Below are 26,415 nucleotides of genomic sequence, written 5' to 3'. Positions count from 1 at the left end.
CAAGCACTTATGCACACACTCATGCATGCACATGTGCGCACGTGCACACACACAACATACATGTATTTTAAAAAATAGATGTATAAAATAATGTTTTCCCTAGCACTTTCCCAAACATCCTCAGTGTTATTTGTTTCTCTGTCCTCCCTATCCCTGTGTATTCCCTTTCCTCCTTTCTCCCCAGTTAAAGCCCCTCCTCCACTTTCCCCTGTCCCTGTTTACACAACACCTGTATCCTATTAAACCCATCTCTAGAGTGTATGGTCCCCCCTCCCACTCATGATCGATTTCTATTTTCCTGGATTCTATGGTTACTTCAGGTGACATATTCAATTCTGTAGCAAGGACTAATAAATAAGAGAGGACAAGTAGCATTTGTCTTTCTGGAGCTGGGTTGCTTTATATAATATTGCCCAGTTCCATCCACTTACCTGGAAATTTCATTTTTTTAAGAGCTGGGTCCCTTAGGAGTGTGCAGACAATGTAGAGGGGTGGCATGCACTTACCTGACTGGGCTGGCGTACTGGGCTGGCCAGAGTGGATGGAGACAGCTTCTTGGCATTTTTATTAAGTACTTTTACTATTTCAAGAATAACTCAAGAGCAGGACAGATTCAACCAATAAAGTTTTATTGTTCATCTCATCTTTTTTTTTTTTTTTTCTTTTTAGGAGAGTTTTACACATGGGTAAATATTTGACTAAGCTGAACTTGACTATTTCCAGCACTAGGAAAGCATGGGCTGTTCAGCTGTGCAGTTCCTTTTTCTGACTTGTCACCCCAGTGAGGGGAAAAGGATGTCATCATGTAGTCACCAGCAGAAGAGAAATTTCAAAAGAGACCTCAGCATAAAGCCCACAAGCACCTCGACTCTCAGAGGAGACTGAGCTCCTCAGATAACGCGTCTGAAGAGTGGACCCGGCTGTCTGTCCATCAGGCATGGAACCAAAGAGGATCAGGGAGGGCTACCTGGTGAAGAAGGTAAGTAGAAGCCCACTTACAAGGCTGGATCAAGAACAGGGCTTGCAGAGGGCTGGTGCTTGCTCTATACCCTGCCCATCCCTTGTGGGATCTTCCATGTTGGATCTGTTGGGTTGGGATGAGACAGTGCATCATACAGACAGTGTGTCGATGTGGGGCTGTTTCCACCTGTTCCTCTACTCTTTTTGCCTTAAAAGTGAATCAACCTAGTTCAGGCTTCAGCACAGTTTGTCCTCGCAAGCCTGAGACTTCCAGACTGCAGGGTGTGGAAGGTGAAAATCCACATTTACTTTTTCCATGACTTAAAACACTTTGCAACAGCTACACATTGCCTTCTGGGGAAAAATAAAACAAACCCTCAAATTCTTTTGTTCCAGAAGTTGCTTGGAGAACTGCTCAATTCTTATTTAAATTGCCAGCAGGGTGGAAGGATTAGGGGTGGGTTGGGTGGGAGTGAATAACAGTATAAACTGACAATATGGTTAATTTCCTGGGCCTTCTTACACTTACTACCTGTAAGACCTTGCATTTTTGTTTCAAGGCTGTAAGGGTGGTTGGAGGTGGTAACGGGTGTTGGCTGCTACCTCTTACCCAGAACTTTAGTAAATTTGTATAGCAGACCACCAATTTGCTAGAGATACCATTTTAAAGAACAGAAGTGAGGATGTGAGAATATTAAAAATTGTTAAGTGTCATGGAAATTTGAATTTTGTTCATGTTTCTAATCTTTGTGCTGCTGTTGCTGCTGCTGTGTGCTTTGAGTTGTGAAAGTTCCTTGTATGGTGGATTCACACGTAGGGGCTGCTGGCATCCTGTGGGCGATACTCTGTAGAGACACACTCACATGAAGCCAGGAGGGTTTCAGGGGCTCACAAATGTTGCTCTGACTAAATTCACGAGCAGTTTTCTGAAAACTGAGCAGACACTGTGACTTATTTTTTTCTTAAACTCAGCTCAATCCAGGCTAGCTAATTATCAAATTTTGAGATTGAGTTTTACTTTAGAGCTCTTACTGTATGTCCAGGGCCAACCTTGAACTGGTGGCAAGTCTCCTGACTCAGTCTCCCAAACCCTGGGATTGCAGGAATGAACAACCTCGCCCTGCTGCTGCAATTTGATTTTAGAGCATTAATTTCTTTCTTTTCTTTCTCTTAAAATGCTCTATGGACACAAAATTGTACACTTTGTGGCCTGCATCCATTTTTATTTCAGGTTGGAAAGACACTTTGATTTTTCTGTGACGAGACTAAGAAGTTAAGGCATGAGGGTGTGACAGAGTCAGGAAAGACATACTTCCTCACTCCTGGGGACGGAGCTCTCTGCTTTGCACCTTAGGGTGAGGCTAATCTCCATTAGCGCTCACAGTGTATCTGTGCTGTCGAGAGTTATGAATTAGTGCTGAGGGATACAGGGGCCTGCAGTGTATCCTCTTAAGCTAGCTGAAGTTTGAGACATCCTTTCTAAATGAAAAAGCTGGATGTAGATTATTGGTCACCAGCATCCCTCTACTCCCTCTCTGAGAGCCCATAGGAACTGTTGGCTGATCTCTTTCCTGATCACACTGAATCACACACTGTGTGTGTGTGTGTGTGTGTGTGTGTGTGTGTATGTGTGTGTTCCTCTGTGTCTGTGGATCTGTGTGGGTGCATAACTTCCATGATGTGTGTGCAAAGGTCAGAGGAAAACTCGCTGGAGTCAGTTCTCTATCCAGGCCATTCTGGTTGCTGGCAGGAACCAGTAACTGCTGAGTCACCTCACAGGCCAGGCTTTGTTTTAATGCAAAATGACAAAATTGCGTTTGTGTGCTTATATTTTACATTTACAAAACTACAAGAATGTAGTCGATCCAATCTGCAATAAGTGAGGCCTTTTCACTAGAAAGTTGGAGTGGTAGATTCAGCACTGTGAAACTCCTGGATTTAATAGCTTTATATTAGTTTCAGTAATTCTCTCAGATTATGGCCAACAAGTGTCAATCTAGGAAAGACTCTAGAAGAGAGCATAGTGAAAACGCACATTGACATTTTTACAATGTTCATCTCCCATAACTATTGTGGGAATACGCACAATTAATATCACACTTAAATGTACAGTACATTCAATCTAATATGCTTCTTTTCATGTTTTGCATTTCCTCAGGGCCACTTAGACACTCCTTCTTGTAGGATACTAAGATTCTCCAATTTGGCACTTTACTTTTGTTTGAATTCTTTTTTCAATATTGGAACTCAAATCCTCACATATGGTTAGGCAAAAGTGCTTTACTACTGAGCTGTACCTCCAACCCTCTAATTTGGCATTTTTGTCAGTTGCAGGCGTAAACCTGAAACTAGGATTTCCTAATTAGTCATCAAAATTATTAACCTCTTTATATTTTAAGATTGATTTTTAGTTATATAATGTGAGTCAAAGATCTATCATCTATCTATCTATCTATCTATCTATCTAGGATCCTCTAATACCGGGGTAGTGAAGATTGATATCGGAAAGCACATATACCGCAACACCCTGTGAGATGTGTGATGGTTCCAAATCCTTAGGAAAACTCCACAAAAATCTACTTCTGTGGAGATCTAGAAGCCATGAGTGTGGCTGCTCAGATGAAAGCAAGACAAGTAATGATAATGAAAGTGAATTCCTTCTCTTTGCTTTTGTCTTTTATAGAGTTCAAGATTCCAGGGTAGAAATTAAAACGTGGCTTTCTTGTAGTCTTATGAAATATATTTTTGAGTTAGTGTATTTTGGTTGGAAAAAAATGGAACAACGGAAAGTGCTGATGTAAGAATTTTGTCAAGTCTTTGGCTTGATGGTCAATGGCGTAAACTTTAAAATATTTCTTCTTTGTTCATTCTCTTTTTTTATTCTCTCCTTCCCATCACCTCCCCCCTCTCTCTCTGTGTGTGTGTACAGGCATGTGACCACACTATGTATACTGAGGTCAGTGGACAACTTGCAGGGGTTGGTTTTTCCTTCCACCATGTGGTTCCTGGAGATTAGACTCAAGTCATCAGGCTTGGCATCAAGTGCATTTCCTACTGAGCCATCTCAGAAAGCCCATGTTTCTGTTAGAGATAACCGTCCACATTTCATATTTTATGTTTCCTCTTTTCCCTCCTGGCTAAGATCTTTAAATAGAGATTGTGGTTAAGAAGCAGAGAAAAAAATGTGACTGTCATTCTCAACCCTTTCATTCTAAATAGCACTCCTTGCCTCTGAGTCTTGTCACTTGTGATTATTTTAAGGACCTCTGTAGCCTTGTAGGTACAGCTGGCTGCTATGCCAACAGGCTCTTTCTTCAGTCCCTAACACTTCACAGAGAGCAGGTGACTTGCTCATTATCAAATAACAGTAAAGGAATAGCCTGGGGTTCAAACTCAGGCTTGCCTAATAGCAAAGCCCCCATCTCATGACCCCATAGTGCTCTGAAAGGCAGAGGTGTATAGCAAATAATATTGGGTTTAATAATTTCAGCTCTCTTTCTTTCTGATTGGGGGAAGTTTTTGAGAAAACAAATACTTTGGTTGTCCTTGAATACAAATGAATTGGGTGTTCTTACAACCATAACTTTAAAAAAGAGAATACTCCTCCATGTTTTATCTCTCATTGTCAAGAACTAGTTTCCATGACAAGAGCCGAGCAAACACTAAGTACTGAAGGATAGACTCAAACAACAGCACAAGACTTGAATGTCTTGTGAAGTTGATAGACAGCCCAGAAACCAGGGTGGTGGGAAAGACAAAATTAGAGGATTGGGAGGGTGTTCCACAAACTTACAGCAGAAGGTATATACTGTTGAGTCCAGTATGGAGCTGGTATTGGGAAGAAGGGGTTTGGTGGAAGTAGGAGGGACACAGAAGAGGCTGACCTGGGAAGGTATGTTGATCAAAGTATATCATATGTATGACATCGTCAAGGTGAGCAGGTAATGAACCAGAGCGGGTACATCTGTGATCAAGAGAGAACGGAACAGAGCAGAACAGACTGGGGATTTTGTCCAAGAATTCTCTCCCAGAGCCATGTTTTCTTCTGAAGAGAATGAAATAATCCCCAGAAGTTTGCATTTCTTTCTCATAGTGGTTCACAAGTTAGGGGTGCTCACCAAGTTAGGGGCAGTTCTAAGCATTCAGTGCATCAGTGCATTTACAGAACATTCCTATAATAACCCTAGGAAACCATACAATTATCCATTATTTTGAAGATGAGGAAATGGAGGTAGAGAGGCAGAGGGTCTTGCTTAATGTACCCCAAAATAAACTATGGGGAACCAGGCATATAGCTCCAGAGTAACCCAAACCTGTGAGTAACCGCTGTAACAAATTTTCATGTGGTCCTTATGGGTTCAAACTGCAGTGATCTTTTCCAAAGATTTCTTTTCTTTGATAGATGGGACCAAGGAGACTCTCAGGCCGGAATCGTTCCCACTGTATTACTCATACAATTGTACTCAGATCTGTCTATATTGTGGCCATTTCTGAGGCCCTTCCAGAAGCTGACAGTGTACTAATATCTTTTAAGTGTATTATATGCTTTAATGTTTATGAGCAAAACGAGGTTTTGATGTTAGGAAAAATGAACAGTTTGTTTAAGGTCACGGAGCCTGAAAAAGACAAAGGCAAAATGTGAGCAGAAATCTAAAACTCAGTAAATCAGGTTGTAAACCACACAGCTTATTTAATGTGTTTTTGTTAGGGAAAGTCCAAGTTGATAGAATTTGTTATATAAAAATATATTACTGGATAGGCTCATTCCCTTGCTTCCAAAGGGCTTATGTACAATATAAAACAAGTCTCTGAGAAGTTGTACAAGTAGGAAACTAGATGATACAATTAATAATGCAATACAAGTAGAAAACTGGTTTAGTATAACCTCACCTGAAATGAAGCTCCCCATAGTATGGGGGAGTAATTATACACAGTTCTTACATAGTTTTGACCATAATAGAATTCTTTGAATTTGAGCTCTTTATCAGCATATGAAATGAGAAGTTTGAAGGAAAGAGGAAGTTAGAAGAGATCTTCATTCCAGGAAGTGTCTGGGAAGGCGCTGAGCACACAGTCTGCTTATCTCAGCACGGAGCCTCCAGTCCTGGCTTCCCTCGGTGAAGCTGGACGTGCTGACGAGAGGCGGTACTCCCTTCTATTAGATCTGAACTGTCTGAGAATGGAGACTGCCCTGCCTCGTGTTCATTTCTACACTCTAAACATGCAGGTCAGGTCTTAATCCTAAACCATGTTCTATCATTTCAGGACTCAACTTTTCTCAAGGGAAAAATATGCCTCAACTAGGCTTATAGCGACCAGAGAATCAGGGTTCCATACTGTAGTAACATTCAAGGTATTCAAAAAGGTGAAGAGAGCTCCTCTAAACTGGCCTTACGGGACCTGCAACACATGCTCCTGGCAGTTAATGCTACTTCTGCATGAAAGGAGAAGAGCGGGGCCTGTCAGGGTGATCTAGTGTTAGAGGACTGAAGGTATGGCAGTGCCACAGGACAAATATGTAGGATCCAGGGATGTGAAGCAGTAATCGAGTTTCTCATTTGTGCCTTTACATTTTGATTTATATATTAATATTCAACTAGTAGCCAACACTTCTCTCGATAGAGAGCTCACAAGTTAAATTTTTTTTCCTTTGGTTGATGCAAAAAAAAAAATGTTCTCTAAAACTTTTACTTAGTGGATCTTCTAAGCAATCTAGAAGCTGGGTGTGGTATCTCATGCCTGCCTATAATCCTAGTACTCAAGAGGCTGAGGCAGCAGCATTGATTCAGGTTCAAGGCTACTCTGAGCAATACAGAGAAATCCCATCTCAAAAAAAAAAAAAAAAAAAAAAAAAGGCGGGGGGAGGTAGCAGCACACATTTTAAATCCCATCACTCTGGAGGGGTGGATGGAGAAAGGGCAATGATAAATTCAAGGTCACAGCTAAGTAGTGAGTTTGAGGCCAGCCTGGGCTGGCTCCATAAAATAAAACAAAACAAAACAGAACTAAAACCAAAACCAAAACCAAAACCAACTACTACCACCACCACCGACAATAGCAGAAATCCTAAAATTAAACACTTTTGAAGAAAGTACTTATCTATTTTGCCTGTCTCTTGTTGGGCTAAAGTTATTCAGTTTCTCCTGGAGAGATAGTGCTGTCATAGCATCATCCTCTGAACAGGCCCCATTTCATTTTAGCTATCAGGGTCCATGCATGAAGCATTGGTCCCTGAGAAACATAGCATTTGTAGAATTAGCAGTCTATACTTGTGAAAAGCAAAGCAAAGGGACACAGTCAGTGTGGCCCAGTGGAAGGAGGAACAGGCCCAAGTCTGTTTTCATGCAGGTCCTGAGGTTCAGGATAATTGGAAAAGCATTCACAACTGAGCAGCATCCCTGACCACAGCCATCACTCAGCCATATTTGTCGGGACCCCAGAACCTCCTGGAAGATGCCTGTTGTCAGAATTGTGTGAAATCTCTTCCAGGCTGTAAGTTTCTTCTTGGGCTGGCAATCTGCCGCTCTCTGTCCCCAGCCCCCAGCATAGGATCCCTGGGGGAAATCCTAATTGCTGGAGGTCCGCTGATAGCCAAAGGGAGGGGGAAAGGTGTAGGGACTATTCTTTCCTGCCATATTAGTTATGATTCCTCTCTGTTTTTAGACCTCAGCTTTGAGTGATTCAGTCCTGGGATGACATGCTGGAGTTGGTATGAAAATTCCTAAAATATACTGAAACAAATATGATAAATAGAACATAAGTAGGCCCAAGGTCGGAAGCCATTAGCGCCAGGTGGCCTCTCAGCTTTAGTTGCTTTCGAAAGGCTAGCACATTTTAAAAATATTTTTTTGATGTTGGCTCTCAGACAGGATCTCACTATGAAATTCAGTCTTCCCTCAGAATTGTTAGCCTTCTCCAGCTGGGGATTACAGGCAAATTCCACCATGTCCAACATGACTTCCTTTTCATTCTGAGAACTTCATCCCTCCTGAGACACACTTATGCACTGGCTGATAAATGAAGCGTTGGAAAAGAATTCCTGACCAGTCTTAAAATTAGCCTTTTAAATTTACATCTTAAGTTTGCCTAGCAAAATGTGGTTTAGAAGGATTCCCTGCACATTTAAAAGAAGATGTTTTAACAACTTAATCATCTTTCAACTGCATGACAGTACTCATCTATCTCTTTGCCGGGACTTAATAACAGATCACTTCTTTATTTTTCTTAAAGTTATTATAATGTTTTGTTGCATTATTTTTTCTATTCAAGTATATCTCTTAGAATACTTAATGTAATCTGTTTTAGTATTTCCAGAGTATTAAGACTAAATTGTGCAATGCCCCACCATTTTACATTTAGATCTATGTGTTTTCGAAGCAATGACCTATTCATTTGCTTTGCGATGTTCAGAAAGTTTTCTGTAAGAGCAGCTAAGGCACTTACTCTCTCATGCATCTCTCCAGCCCTCGATACATTTCTCAACTTTCTGTTTTCATTATTTCAGTGATTTCAAGCTCATTCACCCAATATTCCATAGCTTAAGAGTAGTGAACCCTCCATGGACAGGTATTTTTAAATAATTTTTTTTTTTTTTACTCTAGCAAACAGAGTAGTGGCATCTTCATACATTTGTGTCATCGCATCATTGTACTTTGCTCTTACTCATTTCTTCTCTTATCCCCAACCTAGTGCCCTATCACAGCCTCCAGCTGGTTCCCTTCCATCAGCTGGTCACCCTTCTATTAACTCTCTTTATTTCACAGTTCTCTTGCTGTTTCTTCCTCTCTTCTAACAGTGTCTTTTCTAGTTTCATGATATGCTCTCTCACTCTTTTTCTTTCTTTCTCACACATATAACACACACATATATATGTATATACATACACACATATGTAACTTTCAATCTAGGTATCACATGATACTTTGGGGGGTCTAGTTTATTTCACTTAACACAGTAATTTCTAGTTGTTTCCACTTTGTGCAGGTGCCATGTTTTCATGTTTCTTTATAGCTTTGTAAAGCTATAGCTTTTTGTGTATGTGTGTTTATTTATTCAGCTGGTAGTGGACATCTAGGCTGGGTATTTGGCTTGGCTTTGTAAACTGAGCTGCATAACTGGCAGTATTTAAGCAATGGTTTCTAGATGCCAGATATCATGTTCAGCAATGTACATGGGCAGCTTCATTTAATCCCCAAACAACAACTAAGATGTAGATATTATTACCTCCATTTTCAAGATGTAGAAAATGAGGTTTAAAGTAAATGTGCTTAAGTGATATTTCTAGCAAGTGTTGGGTCTGTGGTAGACCAGCTCATGCCTGCAATCATCTGCTGATGGTTCCATCTTAAAGACAGAATGCCCCCTCCACCTTAGGGTCTGCCCTGTCGCTACAGCCTGTCATAAGTGTGGTGCTTTTTGACATATGGCATCAAACTTCTGACTCAAACCTCTTTTGGCTTCATATCCCAACTTTTCAAAAAAATCTTACTAGAAAGATTGTCTTAAATAATTTCAGTTTAAATTCCTTGGGTTGCTAATGATGAGGCCTGCTCCTTTTGGGTACCATAACTATAGCCATTTCTGTTTCAGGCCTAACAGCCATATCATCTCAACTTGTTGCTGATAAAGAAAAAAATAATTCTGTACAAGGTCAGAGTTACTGAAAACCATGTTTATGTTCTGCATACTCTGTGGCCTTGTTGTTCCCAGAAATTCCCCAACCATAAGTGCAGCTGGCCCTAACCATAAACTTAACTTGGGACCAAGTTCAGCTAGAATTGCTTGTCTACACAGCAAAAATAATTTGAGTCAGCGATGACTACCCTGTTCACTGAGCCCCCTCTTCCCCTCACCCCCATCTGAGCTAATTGCGGTTTTCACCCTTTAAATATACAACACAGATTCCCATAAACAATGCAGTCCTGATCCCAAACAGACTGCCTGCCTTAGCTCAGAAAATAAAGCTTTTGTTTTAAGACACTATCTGAAGTGAGTTTCTCTAGGCTTCCAGCTTGAATCCAACACTACTAAAGTACATGCTGTTTATCATGCTCTAAGTAACTCTTTTGAAAATCAATTGCTCTTATTATTCTCTATTTAAAGAAAACTCTATATATAATACTTTATATACTTACACATGTATAAATAAATTACACATATATATTTTATTCTAATGAATTTTAAAAGTACATATTAAGAACATTAACTTTTAAGTCAATGATAGTGTATTATAGATATCATGAACTTTTGTTTATTTTCAGTTTTTATAAGTATTTCAAAAATATCCAAAATTCATTTTAAATACTATCATGTAAGTCTTATCCCTTATAATTTCTCTTCTCATATAATGTATTGGGTTATATTATAGCAGGTCCTCTGAGGACCAGTTATTCACTGGGAAAACTAAATATTACTCATAACCTAAAACCTACCTATTGCGAGAGATTTTTGTTTCATGCACAAAATTATTAAAATATTATATAAAATTTCTTTTTAACTATGTATAAAAGGTGTATATGGCATACAAATAAATTCCATTTTTAGATGTAGGTTCCATTCACAAAATAAAACATATGTATTACAAAACCTGAAAAAGAAAAACACAAAAAATCTGGAGCAAAGGTACTCTCAGACATCATTTTGGAAGAATATCATCTATCTACCTGTCTGTTTGTCTATCTATCTTTCTATTAAACCATAGAATCCTACTAAATTGTATCAAGACATTGATCTAGGCAGAGATATGGTGGCACATGCCTTTAATCCTAACACATGGGATGTAGAGGCAGGCAGATTTCTGAGTTCCAGGCCATCCTGGTCTACAGAGTGAGTTCCTGGATAGCCAGGGATACAGAGAGAAACCCTGTCTTGAAACAAAACAAAACAAAAACAAAAACCACCACCACCACCAACACACACACACACACACACACACACACACACAATTGATTCAAATTCCAGAATTAAGCAGTTACTCAAGAACTGCTTAATGAATGAAGATGGCATCTGAGGAGGAGGGAAAAAGCATTAATGAGGAATTAAGAAACCAGGATTCCAGTCCCAGTTTCACAGTGCCTGAGCAAGCTGTACTTTGAGAAGTCATTTCTTCCTCAGGGTTATTCTTTGGGTGAACAGAAGATTGAGGATAGAAAGGGAAATGTATAGGCAACAACAAGAGTAGGGGTTAATTACGCTGTCTGAGTGACAAACTGGTGGCTTGTAGCAGTTGCATGGCGGACAGAGAAGGCACCCTAAAATCCCATCATCATTACTCATCACACCGCTTTCAAGCTTGGAGGAAAGTTACATTTTTATAAGTGGCAATATAACAATATAACACCTGCTGCCTCTTGGTCATAATGACTCTACATTAGCTTTCACATGAACTGCCAGACATTTTTCTACAGGCATCAGGCATGCGTTCCAGCTAGGCTGCCTTTTTGTCCAGTGAGGCTTTTCTCACTTTTTATGAATGTTAGGTGCTCCACTGAATGCATAGCAATTTCTCACTGTTGTTTGAATCTCTCTTCCCTCAATGAAAATGATGTTGAACATTTTTTTTGTAGGATTTTGGATGCATTCATGAATGGCATACCCATTTAATGCTGTTGTCCATTTAAAAATTGGAATGTTTTTACTTATTAGTTTGTAGGATAAATGGATTATAAATTAAAATAATTAAAATTGTAAGCCAGGAAAGAATTTAATTAAAGTTATTTTATGTATCATCAATGTTCATTTTTTGAAAAGGCTAATCATTGTTAGTTTGGTCAGTTTTTCTTTCAGGGTGGAAAAAGATAGTTCATTTTAGCAGAAAAATTATTTCAGGACTAGAATAAAGGAAGTGTTTGAACAAGCAAAATGACACCATTTATCATCCTCTTTGCATAAGTAATTTTCCGTTTTGACAACTGGACCCATATATGGGAGCCTTTGTGTTTCATGAAACACAGCAGGATCTGCCGGGAAATGGTTAATAATTGTATTTGTGGCAGTCACACAGGGTGCATCAAAGGATCCAGGCCAAGAACCAGTTGCCTTACTTTCTAACCCCCCTGAGCATAGAGACCAGAAAGGACTTCCTTGGTCTAGCACAATGGTTAATTTAAAAACATAATTTTACTAAACTTTTAACAATTTCATACAATGTGTTTTCATTATACCCACCCTACTCTTTCTTAAACCCCTCCCAGACCTATCTCCATATCCTTGCTCTTCCTCTCTCTCTCTCTCTCTCTGCCCATTAACTCTAATTTATGCTACCCATATTTTCCTGGGTGTGGAGCCACCAAGCAGAGTGTGGTTTACCTACCAGTGGCCACACCTTTAAGGAAAACTGACTGGTTCCTACTGAGAAGTCACAGAATGTCTATAACACACCAGTTGGGCAGAGACTTGTGAACTCCTCCCACTCTAAACTAGAACGGTGCCTGGCTTGATCTCTTTAATGTCTTCTGCAGGCAACCACAGCTGTTGTGAGATCAGTTCAGTGTCCCTGTAATGTTCAAAGAACACTGTTTTCCTCTGGTCCTCTGTGAACTCAGGTTCTTTCATCTTTCCACCCCTGTGGATGGAAAGGATGCCTGAGCCTTGAGAAGAGGTGGTGTGACATCAGTGTTCCACTTGTGGCTGAACACCTACTGACACTTGGTCTTTGCACTTTAACCAGCTGTCTGTTTCTAAGTAACCACTGTCCACTGCATAAAAAAGTTCTCTGATGTGGCCTGAGGACCTCACAGATCTACAGGAAGAGAGACGCAAATTTAGAAGCAGGTTGATACTTAGTCCATTTAGTAGGTTCAACCCTGGGGCCTGTGAGCTCACCCACAGGTTCTTGGTCAGATTCACAGTACCAGACGTGTCTTTACACATATGGAGTGGACCTTAAGCCCTATCGGGCAGTAGTTGGTTAGTTGTCTCCTTCTACCATGTGTGGTCATCAGGCTTGGCAACAATAGCCTTTATCTGTTGAGCAGTCTCACAAACTCTACTTTATAGAGTGTATCTGCCTACCTTGTGGAAAGAAAAAAAAAAATTAAAAATGGCAGCCATATGTATTTCTTTGAAAAGGTTTTTATTTTGAGAGAATTAATCACCACAGAGGTTGTTCTCTGACCACCATGCCTATACTGTGACACACACACAGACACACACACACAGACACTAATATTTAAAAATGAAACAGAGAAGAGTTCCTACTCATAGCAGTTGGGTAAGAATGTGGTTTTTATGGGTGGTGGAAGGTAAAGGCTCTGGATGACAAAGCAGACAATGAGAAGGACTAGTCATATTTTTTTTTCCAGTAAAGCATGACAGATGCTAGCATTTGGCAATTTGGAAAAGAGTCTTTTCCGTCATCATTTTAATAAACATCAGCTATGACATGAATGAGCAAAAGAACCCGATAATCTTGATTCCTGGCAAGGAAAGACAACTCTACAATGGCAACTTAACTGCAGGTGCTGATTAGGTTTCAACTTGAAACAAACCTAGATATATCTGGTAAGAGAGGATTTCATCTGTGGAACTGCCCCCACAGACTGGTCTGTGGGTAACTGGTATAGAAGAGCTCGGTCTGGAAACGCAGAACCCAAGAAAGATAACGGGTCATTCCAGGGAAAGCAAGCCAACAGGTCGCATTCCTCCACGGTCTCTCCTTCAATTCCTGCCCGACTTTTCTCCATGGCGGATTGTAAACTATTCATTGAAACAAACCTTTCCATTAGCAGGTTGCTTTGGGTCAGCGTGTTTTTATCACAGCAGCAGAAAGCTACCCTGGACTGACTATAAAAGAAGCATTCAGCCAAGTTTTAGGATGCAAAGGCCAACCAGTGAGAAAAGAGGAAGGTGACCTTCAGATCAAGTCCACAAAGGGCAGTGTGGAATGCCTTTACCAGCTAGCCCCTAAGCTGAGCCTTAAGGATGGAGAGGAGAGGCGAGAAACAAAGAGAGGCAGCAGAGTTTGAAAGGGCATGCAGAGAATGGCCAGCTCAAGCATTCCTCAGCGGTAGGAAATAGAATGGTGTCCCCAAAAGTCAGCACTTTGGAGAAATTGTGTTGAGTCAACAGAGATTATTTAAAAAACACTTTAAAGTCAACTCCAAGCAGGTATGACTCTTCTCTGTGAAGTGAAAAATACAGGCCACAAATCGTCCTCTCCACCCTAGCTTCTCAGCTCTTTCTTGTTATTACAGGGAAGTGTGTTTAACACCTGGAAACCCATGTGGGTTGTACTGTTAGAAGATGGAATTGAGTTTTATAAGAAGAAAAGTGACAACAGCCCCAAAGGAATGATCCCCCTGAAAGGAAGCACTCTCACTAGCCCCTGTCAAGACTTTGGCAAAAGGATGGTGAGTTGATATAACAAGCCTCAATGACCCTGTGTCACATGCTAGCCTTGGATGTTCTTTTCAAATTCTGCCTTTCCTAGCTCCCTCCTCCCCCCTCCATTCTTAAGGCTCAGGTTATGGGCCTCGCTGTGTAACTCTGAGTCTGTCTGATGTTAGCAGTGATTTGTGAACAAATGCTCCCTCTTGTCAAAATCACTTGTTACCCTGACATTGAGCTTTCTCTTCGCCAGAATAAGTTTGTGTCAACTGCTGTTTCATGAGGGGCCTTAGAGTTTGAGAGGGGTCATTTCTAATGAAATATGTTTTGGTTTTCAGTTTGTGTTGAAAATCACTACAAACAAACAGCAGGACCACTTCTTCCAGGCAGCCTTCCTGGAGGAAAGGGATGCTTGGGCTCGGGACATCGGGAAAGCCATTAAATGCATTGAAGGAGGCCAGAAGTTTGCAAGAAAGTCCACAAGGAGGTCCATTCGTCTGCCAGAGACTATTGACTTGGGGTAATGTTCTGAGTTTCCTTCTCACTACCCTTTGATTTTGCTTTCTACTTCTAGCTTACAAATCCTATTTTAAAGCTTGCTTTGGCCACCTCTGATGACAGAACCTTTGCTACTGTAGACTGTGGCTCATGGTAGACTGGAAAGGTTGTCCCAAAGATGTGGTTACAATGTCTTCAAGGCCTAGTAGCTGAGGAGAAAGGCCTGTGGTGTGTAAAGAGGAGAGAAGAGAGATACAGAAGAGAGGAGACAAAAATTTGACAGAAAAGAAGGAGGAGATGAAAGAGAAGAGGACAGAGACTCTGGAATAAGAGAACGAGAAGAGAGAAGGTGGAGAAACATGAAAGAGGGCAATAGAGTGATTGTTTTATCTATAAAATAGCCATCTATAGTTAGTCCTGAAAGAACATTTAAAATTTTGTAGGTAGAAAGGGAAAGGCTGGGGCCATGCATCCAAGCAGACAAAGCTTCAAGTTCAAAGTCAAGCTTTTACCCCCTGTCAGGAATGGCCAGTCAGGGTGAGCACTCAGCCTGGGTGGAAGTCTTTGTGTGCTGGATTGATGAGCAGCCTCTCATGTGCGCTATTGATAACTTGGAAATGCAAGTGATTTGTAACATAGTTGGTCAGGGAATAACAGGTTATCCTAGGTCCTGATAGGGACTGGGAATGGGGTTCTTCCAAGGGTTGTTTATGTCACCTTTAATCATGAGTATTTCTTTCTCCAGGGGTGTCATTTTTCTTGGTAGATTTGTTTTTTTGTGTTAAGCATGACCTGAAACAAGATACTCATTAGAAAGAATCCCATGTTGGCCACTTAATATGTCTGGCAAGAATCCAGTTCACATAGGGTGGAGTTGAAAGCAGTCTCCAAGAGGGCATGCACAACATACTTACTGTATGACTAATCTAAGGGTTGGCATGTCACAGGGATGGACTCTTTTTAAACTTCACAAGACTTAGTGCTTCTTTCACCTGAGTGAGGACCCATGACGAGAAATCTGGTCTAACCATAGCTGCTGGCTTCAGACATATGACTGGCTAGAGCTGTTGGAACCAAGTTGGAAAGATGCTCAAGGTACAAGGAACCACAGAGATTTAAAATTATTCTGATGAGGCTATTTTTAGTTTAGTTTTCCAAGGACAAAAAGTAAGAGCTTACTATTTTACATTATTTTTGGAAAAAAGATAAGCTAAAAAAAAATCCCTTTCTTGACAGCAACTGCCTGTAATAAATGGCCTCCTGAAAACCTTGGGAGACTTGTGCTATCTTTCTATTGCTTAAACAAAAATGTAGAATCGGTTTAGAAAAGGGGAGTTTATTGTAGGTCAAAGTGCATAGTCTGACCTATTGCTTTAAGTCCCAGGGGCGTGGTGGGCAGCACATCATGGCAGGTATGGATAGCAGAGCGTATCTGTCCGCTTTGTGCATGGGATATGAAAGAAGGAACTTGTATTTCCATATGTCTTTCAAGAGCATGTCCACAGTAACTTGAAAAGCTTTCATTTACTTGTTTGCATTTGTGTGTGTGTGTGTGTCTGTGTGTGTGTACCTATATGTGGGTCTATGTGCATATGGTTGAAGGTGCATTTGGATGGAGGCTCGAGGCTGATTTCAGGTATTTTTCTCAATTGTTCTCCATCTTACTTTTGAGACAAGGTCTCTCACTGATCCCAAAGCCCACTGACTCAGTTATTTTAGCTGGCCAGCCTGCCAACAGGAATCCTCCTATCTCTACCCAAATAGTGCTGGGGTGTCTCAAGCTGCTTTGTCCTGCTATTTCTGTGGGTGCTGTGGATCCAAACTCAGGTCCTCACGTTTCCCTGGAAAGCGCTTTACTAAAAGAGCAGTCCCCTCCCCAGCCACATTTCCTGAAGCTTAAACCACCTCTAAATGGCACCAAGCTGGGGCACAAGTATTTAAGGCACAGGTATTTGGAGGACATGCCAGGTCCAAACAATTGCAGGGCCGTTCCTACAAAATTAGCCCTGGAAACGCTTAACCTTTGGCAAATGTCAGGACCAATGAAATCAACAAAGAGATTAAAGAATGTAAGAGATATGGAGTACATCTGCTAAATGCTTTGCAGGCCAAGTGATTATGCAGATTGGAAGGCTACCTTTTAACTACTGCTGGCCTGGCAGAGAGGTTAGGCTCAGGGCTACTTTAAGGAGGGGGGGACGCTTGGCTTGTGGAGAGGCCTATCGAGGTGGCTCAGCATTCTGAAATGTTTTTTTTCCTCACATCTGCTTCTCTCTGTGTGCAGGGCTTTGTATCTGTCTATGAAAGACCCTGAAAAAGGAATAAAGGAACTGAATCTAGAGAAGGACAAGAAGGTCTTTAATCACTGCTTCACAGGTAAAATGATGTGCACTCCCAAAGTGGGCAACGAGAAGGAAATGTGGCATTCGCGCACAGGATCTGCGTGTGCTGGGTGGAGCGCAGAGTAGGTGCACAGGATTGTGGAATGCAGAGTGATGGACAGGAGAGCAGAATTCTGCCTGTTTGGAAACAGAAATAAGGGTAGAGAAGCCTTTGCTTTTTTTTTTTCAGGATAAGACTTTAGAATCACAGCTATATCAATGAAGCTTCTCTTTGCCCCAATATTTGGCATTATGTTGAAAAGATATTGGAAAAAGGCACAGCTCAATATGCTGCAATACACTATGATAAACAAGAATTCGGCCACATAGTATAAAATCTAAATAATAATGTTAGGGGTGTCAGACACTGCTCGCAGTAAGGTGTTAGCTGTTACCAGTTTAAGCCGTGTAGTAAATCAGCGAAAACACATTCACTAGAAACACACTGGTTTCAAACCCTGGATCTGCAGCTCACTACCCAAAAACCTTAGGCCAAAAAGCTGGTCGTTCTGTGTTTTCTGTCTCTACAATGGGGAGAACCAGAGTCCACCCACTTCCCATGCTTGTTGTTTTGTAGCAGAACAGTACGTGACACATACAAAGCACTCTGAGTGCTAAGCTTTCAAATAGTTGTTATGGTTAAAGTTGTTATACATCCATGTGATGGCACTATAAATTTGGAAAAGAGAAAACTAAGTCACTGAGGTGAATAGAAAGTGGTGCCTCAATTTGACTTCACAGTAGATGGAGTTTGTGGGGAAGATTTCCGATGATGAGTTATGGGTTGAAATGTGCAGAACATGCATCTAGACATAAACTGACCACCTTGAAGAGCTGCCAGCTCTTCACAGAAAGCAGAACGGGATGTATAGCTTGTGAGTGAGTGTGCCAGACACTCAGCATAGTGAACATGTTTTCAAGAGATGCCACTGGGACACAGGTTGGAGGAATTGTAGCAGTTTAAATATCTGAGAAGATGTTAGATCCACAGAAAATCCCCAAAAATGTCTTAGGTCAGAGTCAAAAGGTGAGGAGGAAAGGATGTGATTTGCACTACTGGGTGGAGCAGTATCTCACAGGAGTGGGTTTCAGAGAATGCAGCCAGTAGACCTTTAGCATCAGGTCAAGACCTAGCTTCGGCATCAAGCTACTGAGGAAAACAACAAAAGCAAGGCGGGACCTAAGGCTGTGGGGCTGGGGACACTATGAGAGCCCCACACAAAGGAACAAGAAGGGGTTTCTATGTAGACTTGGCCACCAGATCTGTCCTAGACTTATTTTCTGTTGAATGTATCCCCGAGTCCCAGAATATTCATTAAAACTCAAGTCCTTCCCATGGGCAGTCATAATAGGTTCTAGAACCCTCCATGAGCAGAGTCTTCATGAGAGTCAGGTCGTCTCAGATGAGAGGCAGAGACTGGGAAGCAGTCAGCTCATGCAAGCAGTGGAGCGCCTTCAGAATCATGACAGAGAACCTGGGCTGAGGTTGTCTTTCAGACTTCTGCACACCTACTCTGTGTGAGAGGGTACAAAATGAGGGACCGGGACATATGCATCCGAGGCCCATCAAAACTCCCTGAGTCTTAAGTTTCTGAGTTTCTTATTTTTCAAATGGAGTCAGTAATTGCTACCTCTTTTGCAGGGTAGTGAGGATTGAAAGCAGAAATGCTGTCTTCACAGAAAGAGAAGGGGGGTACATTGTTTTTTAACGTGTGAAACTCACAGAGGGCTCATTCTCTAATGTGGGTCATGGCTCTTTTATGTGCCCCATACGCAGGGCTCCAGCTCCGATGACCCAGGACTAGTAGGCTGCCATGTTGGGTGTCACTGGCTGAAGTTGTAAAGAACACTCGTTATGGATACAAAGCTTTCATTTTTGGCTTGCTAATAACCCCCTGATAGATTTCCTTCATTTCATTCCCTTGAGATAAAAGCTAAATAAAATTACTACTCAACCTTCCTGACAGACTTTAAAAGGCATGGCAAGAGAAACAATAGATACAAGTAATGTAATAAAATTTTAATTTAGGACACACATCCCATATATGCCATTTGATAATTAAAATCTGAAGTGTCTCTACACTACACATTCCTTAATTTGCCACCAGACTCTCCTCACTGCCCCAATCTTCCTTCTCTCCCGGTCTCCTCTTGCCTTCTGTGTTCTCATGGGCTGTGATGTGCTGCTCCTTGTCTATGCCAGATCCTCAACTCCCATCTCAAATGCTTGCAAACACCTTCTCATATTTCAGATCTCAGTGCAGTTACTTTCTCTATGAATCATTTTCTGATTTGACCTAGTCATACATTATAGCAAATTTCTATAAATGTAGTGCTTACATTTTCACTAAGGAATCTGCCCCCTACTATCTTGCATCTTGCATGTAGTAATCTAGTATCGTATACAAGCTCAATAAATGTGTGAGTTAGTAAAGATAATTTATATATTCATTTTAAGAGCTGTGTAAGTATATATGTATATCATATATATATGATACATATATATGATATACATATATATATGTATGTGTGCTTTAATTTTTGAATGATTCCTTTTGTTTCCAAGTATCATTTTCACTAATTTTAATTTTCCTTCTTGGAGTAACAAGTAAGGTGAGACAAGATGGACACTTGTGTGTACTACAGCCAGTGTGTGGGTGGTAGTCAGTGGCTTGTGGCTTGGGAAAGAGAGTTATTTTTTTCCTCTGATGTTCTCATTTAGGTAGTGGTGTCATTGACTGGCTGGTTTCTAACAAGTCAGTTCGGAATCGCCAGGAAGGCCTCATGATCTCTGCATCCCTGCTCAGTGAAGGGTACCTGCAGCCTGCTGGGGATCTGTCCAAGAATGCAGCAGATGGAATAGCTGAAAACCCTTTCCTGGACAACCCTGATGCTTTCTACTATTTTGTAAGTGTGGAAAGCTACCCACTTGTTCTTCCTGACATAGGATCAGGGTAGATTTTCTATGGATATCAGTTTATAGATCTATGTGCAAACAATGTCTAGTCCTAAAGAGAACTGATGGGAGAGAAGGCTGGAGAAGACAAAATGTTAACATCAAGCTGGTGAGATGCTCAGTGGGCACAAGTACTAGCTGCCTAGCATGATGACCTGGGTTCAATCCCTAGAACTTGCACAGTAGAAGGGGCGAACCAACTCCTCAAGTTGTCTTTTGGGTGTTGGCTTGTCACTACTAACTCAAGAGAGAAAGCCTTTTCTGCTGTAGATTTCTTCAACTCTGAATACTTGTAAACTTTGTATACCCTCAAAGACAGGAAATTGGTCAGGCCCCCACCTGAGGAGCTCTAGAGGTCATTCCCTGCCCCCAGACTTCCCTAACAGCCTTAAGGGTTGTTTTATAATAGCTGCAATGGCAGTTCCCAGCCCTGAGGCTGGAGAGTAGCTAGGCCCTGCACAATCCTTGAGTCTTCCCCAAGGACCAGGTCATATAATCCCCCCAATCCTAGGCCATTTTAGGAAGTGCTCTTCCCTTCTATCCTGCAAGAAACCCTATGTAAGCCCTATTTTGCCCAGTTCTCTGCTGCTTCTCACCTGAGCAGAGGCAGTCACCCTTTTGTGGTTTTCTCTCCCAATAAATGTCTTGTGTGAGGTTTGTTGTACAGACGCTGGCTTTCTTCTGCCAGGATACCTTTTGGAACAGAGCTGTAACACTTCTGCTGGAGTGCAGCTTTCACTGGGAAAAGTTCACCCTGCCAGAGCAGAGCTGTAACACTTTCACCTGGGAAAACATCTCCTTCTCCAGACAGAGGAGAGTTGTTACTTTTTCCCTGGGGAAACTTGCCCAGCAGTTGGAGGAGAACATGGTAGAAAGGCTTTTCTTTCAGAGATGCAACACTTCACAGTGACCTCCATATCCACTCCGTGGCATGCACATTCTCATACCTGTCTCTCTCACACAGAAAGAAACAAATATTTTAAACACACATAACTAGAAGCTATGAAGACATTGAGGCCCACAAACCTTCTATTGCAACAGCACTTTCTAGACTTAATAGCTGTTCCCTCAAATGCTGCCCTCACTGGGTGAAGTTTAAAGAAAATGATTGTCTACTTAAATAGTTTTTTCTAACTCACCTTTGAAATCTTATTTCCTTTATTTTTATTCTAAGTGAGTGGTTCTCTACCTTCCCAATGCTACAACCGTTTAATAGAGTTCATCATGTTGTGGGATCCCCAACTACAAAATTGCATTCGGTGCTACTTCATAACTATAATGTTGCTACTGTTATTAATCTAATGTAAATCTCTCTCTCTTTTTTAATGGTCTTAAGGGTCACCTAATGTTTGTTCAACCCTCAAGGGGGTCATGACCCAAGGGGTGAGAATCACTGTTCCAAGCAATCATTAATTTAGAAAAGTAGATTGTGTGCCACTGCTTAGCACATGTCCTAGACAAAGGGAACACAGCAGTGGAAAGGGAACAGCTCCCATCCTGCCATGATGTCCTTTTCAGAGGCTCGACCACGGGATGACAAGTGTGAGGAGCTGTCTGTGTTCAAATATATACCGAAGTGTGCACTGTCCTTCTGTATACACTTCCTCCTTTCACCTTGTATGCTTCTTATGTTTGCCAAGATTGCTAAACTCACATTCTGTAACATGAGCTGAACTTGGGCTCCTGTGGTAATTTTCAGCAACTGTGGCTTTCTAGGGGGATTTTTGACAGTTTTGTTTCTACATTTGGATCAGAATGTAGAAGTCAGGCAAGCCAAGTTAAGAACCATCTTTCTTATACAAATGAAGTGAACATCCCAGGAGGTGTTTCATTTCACTTTTGGGGAAGTTCTACTAGCAGTATTTTTTTTTTTTTTTCATGCTTCAGACCTTTGGGCTAGCTTTTTATAGCCATTTAAATGAAGGGTGTTAAATTAAATTCTCACAGTAGCTCCTCCTCTGTGTGGCTTGTCACTCTCTTATAGCTCAGAAAATCCATCAATTACCCTGACCTCAGGGGCTGAGTTGGTGATGTACTCTTGGTTCTCTCAAGGTCAGAGACAGATGGAGGAGCTGAGTGACAAATCATGGTGGAGAATGTTGCATCAGAGGGTTGTTGCTCTGATTTTAAATGTCACAATAAAGTCCCATGACAAGAAAGACTTGGAAGTGAGAAATACGCCTGGTAAAGACTGAGCTAGACTTATGATATAGCCTGGGCAGTCATAGAAAACGAAAGGACATTGATCCGATCACACTTGAATAGAGACATGGCTGGAGCAGGATCCAGGAGTGAGAAAATGGGGAGGGCCTAGACTGCAAACCCAGAGTAATCTTGGAGCTTCAGGTCAGGGTATCTGCAACAGCAAGGTGGGTGTGGACAGCAACATGCTTGGGCCCCCTAAGAACCTGCTGTGTGGTTTCCCAACAGCCAGACAGTGGGTTCTTCTGTGATGAGAATTCCAGTGATGATGACGTGATTTTGAGAGAAGAATTCAGAGGGGTTATCATCAAGCAGGGCTGTTTGCTGAAGCAGGTGAGTACCTACCATGATTTTGCTCTGGTATTTCCCCCTTTTCACACCTTTCACTTTTTTTTTTTTTCTAAATTGCCAATGTGAGCTGAGGATGTTGATGCTTATCTATAATCCCTGCACTATAAAGTCAGCCATAGGGATTGCTGTGAGCTCAAGGACAGCCCGGACTAAATAGTGAGACTTTATCTTAAAAAGAAAAAATAAATAAATAAATAAATAAATAAATAAAAATAAAAATAAAAAAGAAATAAAAGAGACAACGTCATCAAATAGTATTTAGCTTATTTGATCAATAATAAAGAAGGAAACAAAACCAACAAAGTGAAAGACAAAATGCCTAGTAGATGATGAAGGTAATGTTGGGTTAGGACTGGGACAGGCAGAAAATGCCCCTAGAAATGGTGAAATGTTTCTTTTGCCAATGTAATAATGATACAAAGTGTTTTAAGAAAATATTTCCCTTTCCTTAATAAGAAGAAATAAGTTGGCCAAGAGATGCCATTCAAAAGGTAAAGATATTTCATGGTAAAGTACTTTATGGTGACCAGAAAATAGGAACAGGCCACATTCTCTGGTAACCTTTTAGAACAACAAGGTGCCATTCCAGACTGTGGTGATGCATGATGAGAGCTAAAACTATGGCATGAGCCATCTTTGTAGGAATAGTAGGCTAGGGTCAGATCCTGTTTGAGAGCTTAGGCACAGTACAGGTGTATGTGTGTGTGTGTGTGTGTGTGTGTATGTGTGTGTGTACAGGTATCCACAGTGTAGCTTCTTTTCATGGAGTACAGAAGGAGGAAGTACTAGTTTCTAGGGGGTGTAGTTTAGGTGCTTCTGTTTTGATTGTCAAGCCTGGGTCTTGGGTTATCTAAGTTTTTTTTTTTTTAATTGCATGTGTTTTTGCCATAATCTATGAATTTAATTATATTGATTCAAAATTATAGGCATGATGATAGAAGATTTGCCCTAAAAATTCACTTCACTGTATACAAATTCAAAGTTTGTTCAAGTTGCATTTGTCTCTTGTCTCTGGGTCTCCCACATGGTTCAGGACATGTTAGAGTGGAAAGCAACCACAAAAGGGAAGTCCAAGGGCCGCTGGGGGAAGAGGGACCTCTTTTTCTGGTTAGAGTCGGGTGTTTGTGCAGCTCCAGGCAGGGGCGAATCCCGTTACCCAGTGCATCATAAGGAAAGCGGAAAGCGGTGTGTGTAGCCCACGCCAAGCAGAGCCCGAGTTGCCGAGCTTTCTGTATGCTTGCCTATTTAAGTCTTTTAGCTCACGAGTAACCCTGGTTCGTATCAGAATCGCTTGGGAGCAAATTAAAAAAAAAAATGTGAGGAATGGCAAATGAGGTTGACTGCTAACCTACACACACACACACACACACACACACACACACATATATATACACCTGCATAGGTATATATGCATATGCATGCACACATGTACATACACACATAGACGGAGAGAGCAATCAGCATCTTTTTTATGCTTTGTTTGATAGCCCATGTCTACAATTATGTATTTCTCACTTAATTCTTTTGAAATCCACGTATACCTAGTATTTTGGGTTTTGGCAAAGCCTCTTGCCATATGGATCACAACCTCCTCAAAGAACCGGACAATGTCTTGAATCAAGTTATATGCCCAGCACTGCTCAGCGTGTCACACACGGTGATGTGCTATTTCACATAATTCTAAAGCTGGAAGACAGCAGCAGAGAAATATTTAAACGTATCTACTTGGTTCGAGAACATCTGCCTTATTAATGGGTCTTGGTGCTGTCTCCCTGAAGAGGACATGGTTCAGGACCCAGTAATTCATCGTGGCATTCTTTTATCCTCAGCAGACTTCTCACCAAGCACGGTGTGTACAGCGATGCTAGCAGCTCACCGTTTCTTTCCCCAACAGGGGCACAGAAGGAAAAACTGGAAAGTGAGAAAGTTCATTCTGAGAGAAGACCCAGCGTACCTGCATTACTATGACCCTGCCGGGGTGAGATCACGGGGTAGATAAATCCATCCAAATAGAAGCCCTGAGCGTGTATGAGCTGGGGCCACGCCCCCGAGCCACGCCCCTTCTGTTCTGATTCCTTTCGTTTCGTTCTCAGATTTCTTTTCTTCCTACTGCCTGTTACTTTTTCTACCACTTCCCATGGCAATGCCTGAGTTCTGTGCCTCTTAGACCAGCAAAAACTCAGGAGTTGAAGAAAATATCAGTGAATTATATGCATTTGGTTAACTCAGTATACCTTTTTTTGTCCCATTTGATACACACACACACACACACACACACACACACAATTATATCAACAATCTATCTATCTATCTATCTATCTATTTACCTATCATCTATCTATTATTTATGTATATATATTAATTGATGTTTGGATGTTACATGCCCCACTCTTCTTCATTCCTGAATTTTTAAAATTTATTTATTTATTTATTTATTTATTTATTTATTTATTTTTGGTTTGGTAAAACCCATTGGTGGTACTTTGCACCCTATTTTTCCATTTGGTTGTTTGAGATTTTTATTTTAATGTCTCTGTTTTTGTTTTTGTTTCTGTTTTCAACATCTCATCTTCCTTGAATTTTCTTCCTTGTCATTTTCCTTTTTTTCCTGAGACAAGGTTTCTCTGTGTAGCTTTGGCTGTCCTAGACTCGCTTTGTAATCCAGGCTGGCTTCACATTCGTAGAGATCCACCTGCCTGTCTCCCTGAGTGCCTGGATTACAGTCATGTAACACTGTGACTGGCTTCTTTGTCACTTTTCAGTCTATGTTGTTGGTTTTCTGTTTTGGTTTTTTTCTGACTGTTTTTCTATGTTGCTGACTTTCCTTCCTAGTTCTTACATTTGAATTCATCTGCCTGTTTGTAAACTCTTTTATTAATCATTTTACTAGTAGATCTTCACCCAACATTGTTCCTACTTCAGCATCTCTGATTCACTTGGTGAGGAATCACGGTTTCTTGGAGGAGTCATACTTTGTTTCTTGTGTTTCTGTGCTATGATCTGTGCATCTCTTGGAGTAAGTGTTGGTTCTAATTAGGGAATTTTTTTATTGAGGAGCATACATTTGAGTGTATTACTACTTGCATAGGAGAAAACAAGGTGGTTTCAGGTAAGGTTCTATATGTGTGTATGTGTGTATCCTATATGTATGTGTGCAGATGTGCATGACTCTAAACATGTGGAGAGCAGAGCATAATGTGCTCCTCTGTCACTCTCTGATTTATTCCTTTGAGGTGAGTTCTCTCCCTGGAACTAGAGTCTCGTTTTCTTGTTTTTTCTACCTAGGCCATATGCTCACAAGCCCCCATAATTCTCCTATTTATAGGTTTTCAGCTATACGTGTGTGGGGGACACATATAGGTGTTATATAGATGTTGAGGTCCAAACCTTGGTCCTCATACATATGCAGAAGGCCCTCTTAAGTGTGGAGCTGGAAGGGTTAGGCTAACTTTGTAACCTATATGTCTTCTAAAGCCTATAGTTTTGAGTTTTAGGTCCAGGTTAAGCTAAAGCCTCTTAGTACCTTTCCAGAGAGTGAAGAAATGTGACCCTATCCGTGAGGACAGATATAAAAAAAGGGCAAGCAAGCAATGACCTTCACTCAGCAAAAGAAGGACCAGACCCTTGTCCTTGAGATAGCGTTTCTTAGCAACGAACCTAGACTTCTTCTGATTAGCTTTTGACCTTCAGCCAAGAGCCCGCAGCCCTAATTTTCAAGAAAGAGCTAACCACCCCCACCTT

The 26,415-nt window shown here is 41.1% G+C and overlaps 1 protein-coding gene across 2 annotated transcripts in view; it reads left to right on the top strand.

The window, feature by feature from the left end:
- The first annotated feature begins 749 nt into the window (after nt 1-749).
- Plek (pleckstrin) overlaps nt 750-26,415 on the top strand; it is a 39,318-nt gene continuing 13,652 nt past the window's right edge. Inside the window, exons 1-7 of one of the 2 annotated variants that reach the window (XM_021663740.2) lie at nt 750-979; nt 14,154-14,309; nt 14,625-14,806; nt 17,069-17,160; nt 19,888-20,072; nt 22,552-22,656; nt 24,569-24,652. In XM_021663740.2, coding sequence (XP_021519415.1) covers nt 938-979; nt 14,154-14,309; nt 14,625-14,806; nt 17,069-17,160; nt 19,888-20,072; nt 22,552-22,656; nt 24,569-24,652 — 846 coding nt within the window. In that variant the 5' untranslated portion in view covers nt 750-937. The remainder of the gene's footprint in view (nt 980-14,153; nt 14,310-14,624; nt 14,807-17,068; nt 17,161-19,887; nt 20,073-22,551; nt 22,657-24,568; nt 24,653-26,415) is intronic. The other variant, XM_021663739.2, reaches the window with a different exon arrangement.

This window comes from Meriones unguiculatus, chromosome 12 (genome assembly GCF_030254825.1).
Source record: "Meriones unguiculatus strain TT.TT164.6M chromosome 12, Bangor_MerUng_6.1, whole genome shotgun sequence".
In the NCBI taxonomy this organism is placed as follows: domain Eukaryota; kingdom Metazoa; phylum Chordata; class Mammalia; order Rodentia; family Muridae; genus Meriones; species Meriones unguiculatus.
The sequence above is the reverse complement of the archived record's forward strand: the minus strand, read 5'-3'. Positions and strand labels throughout refer to the sequence as shown.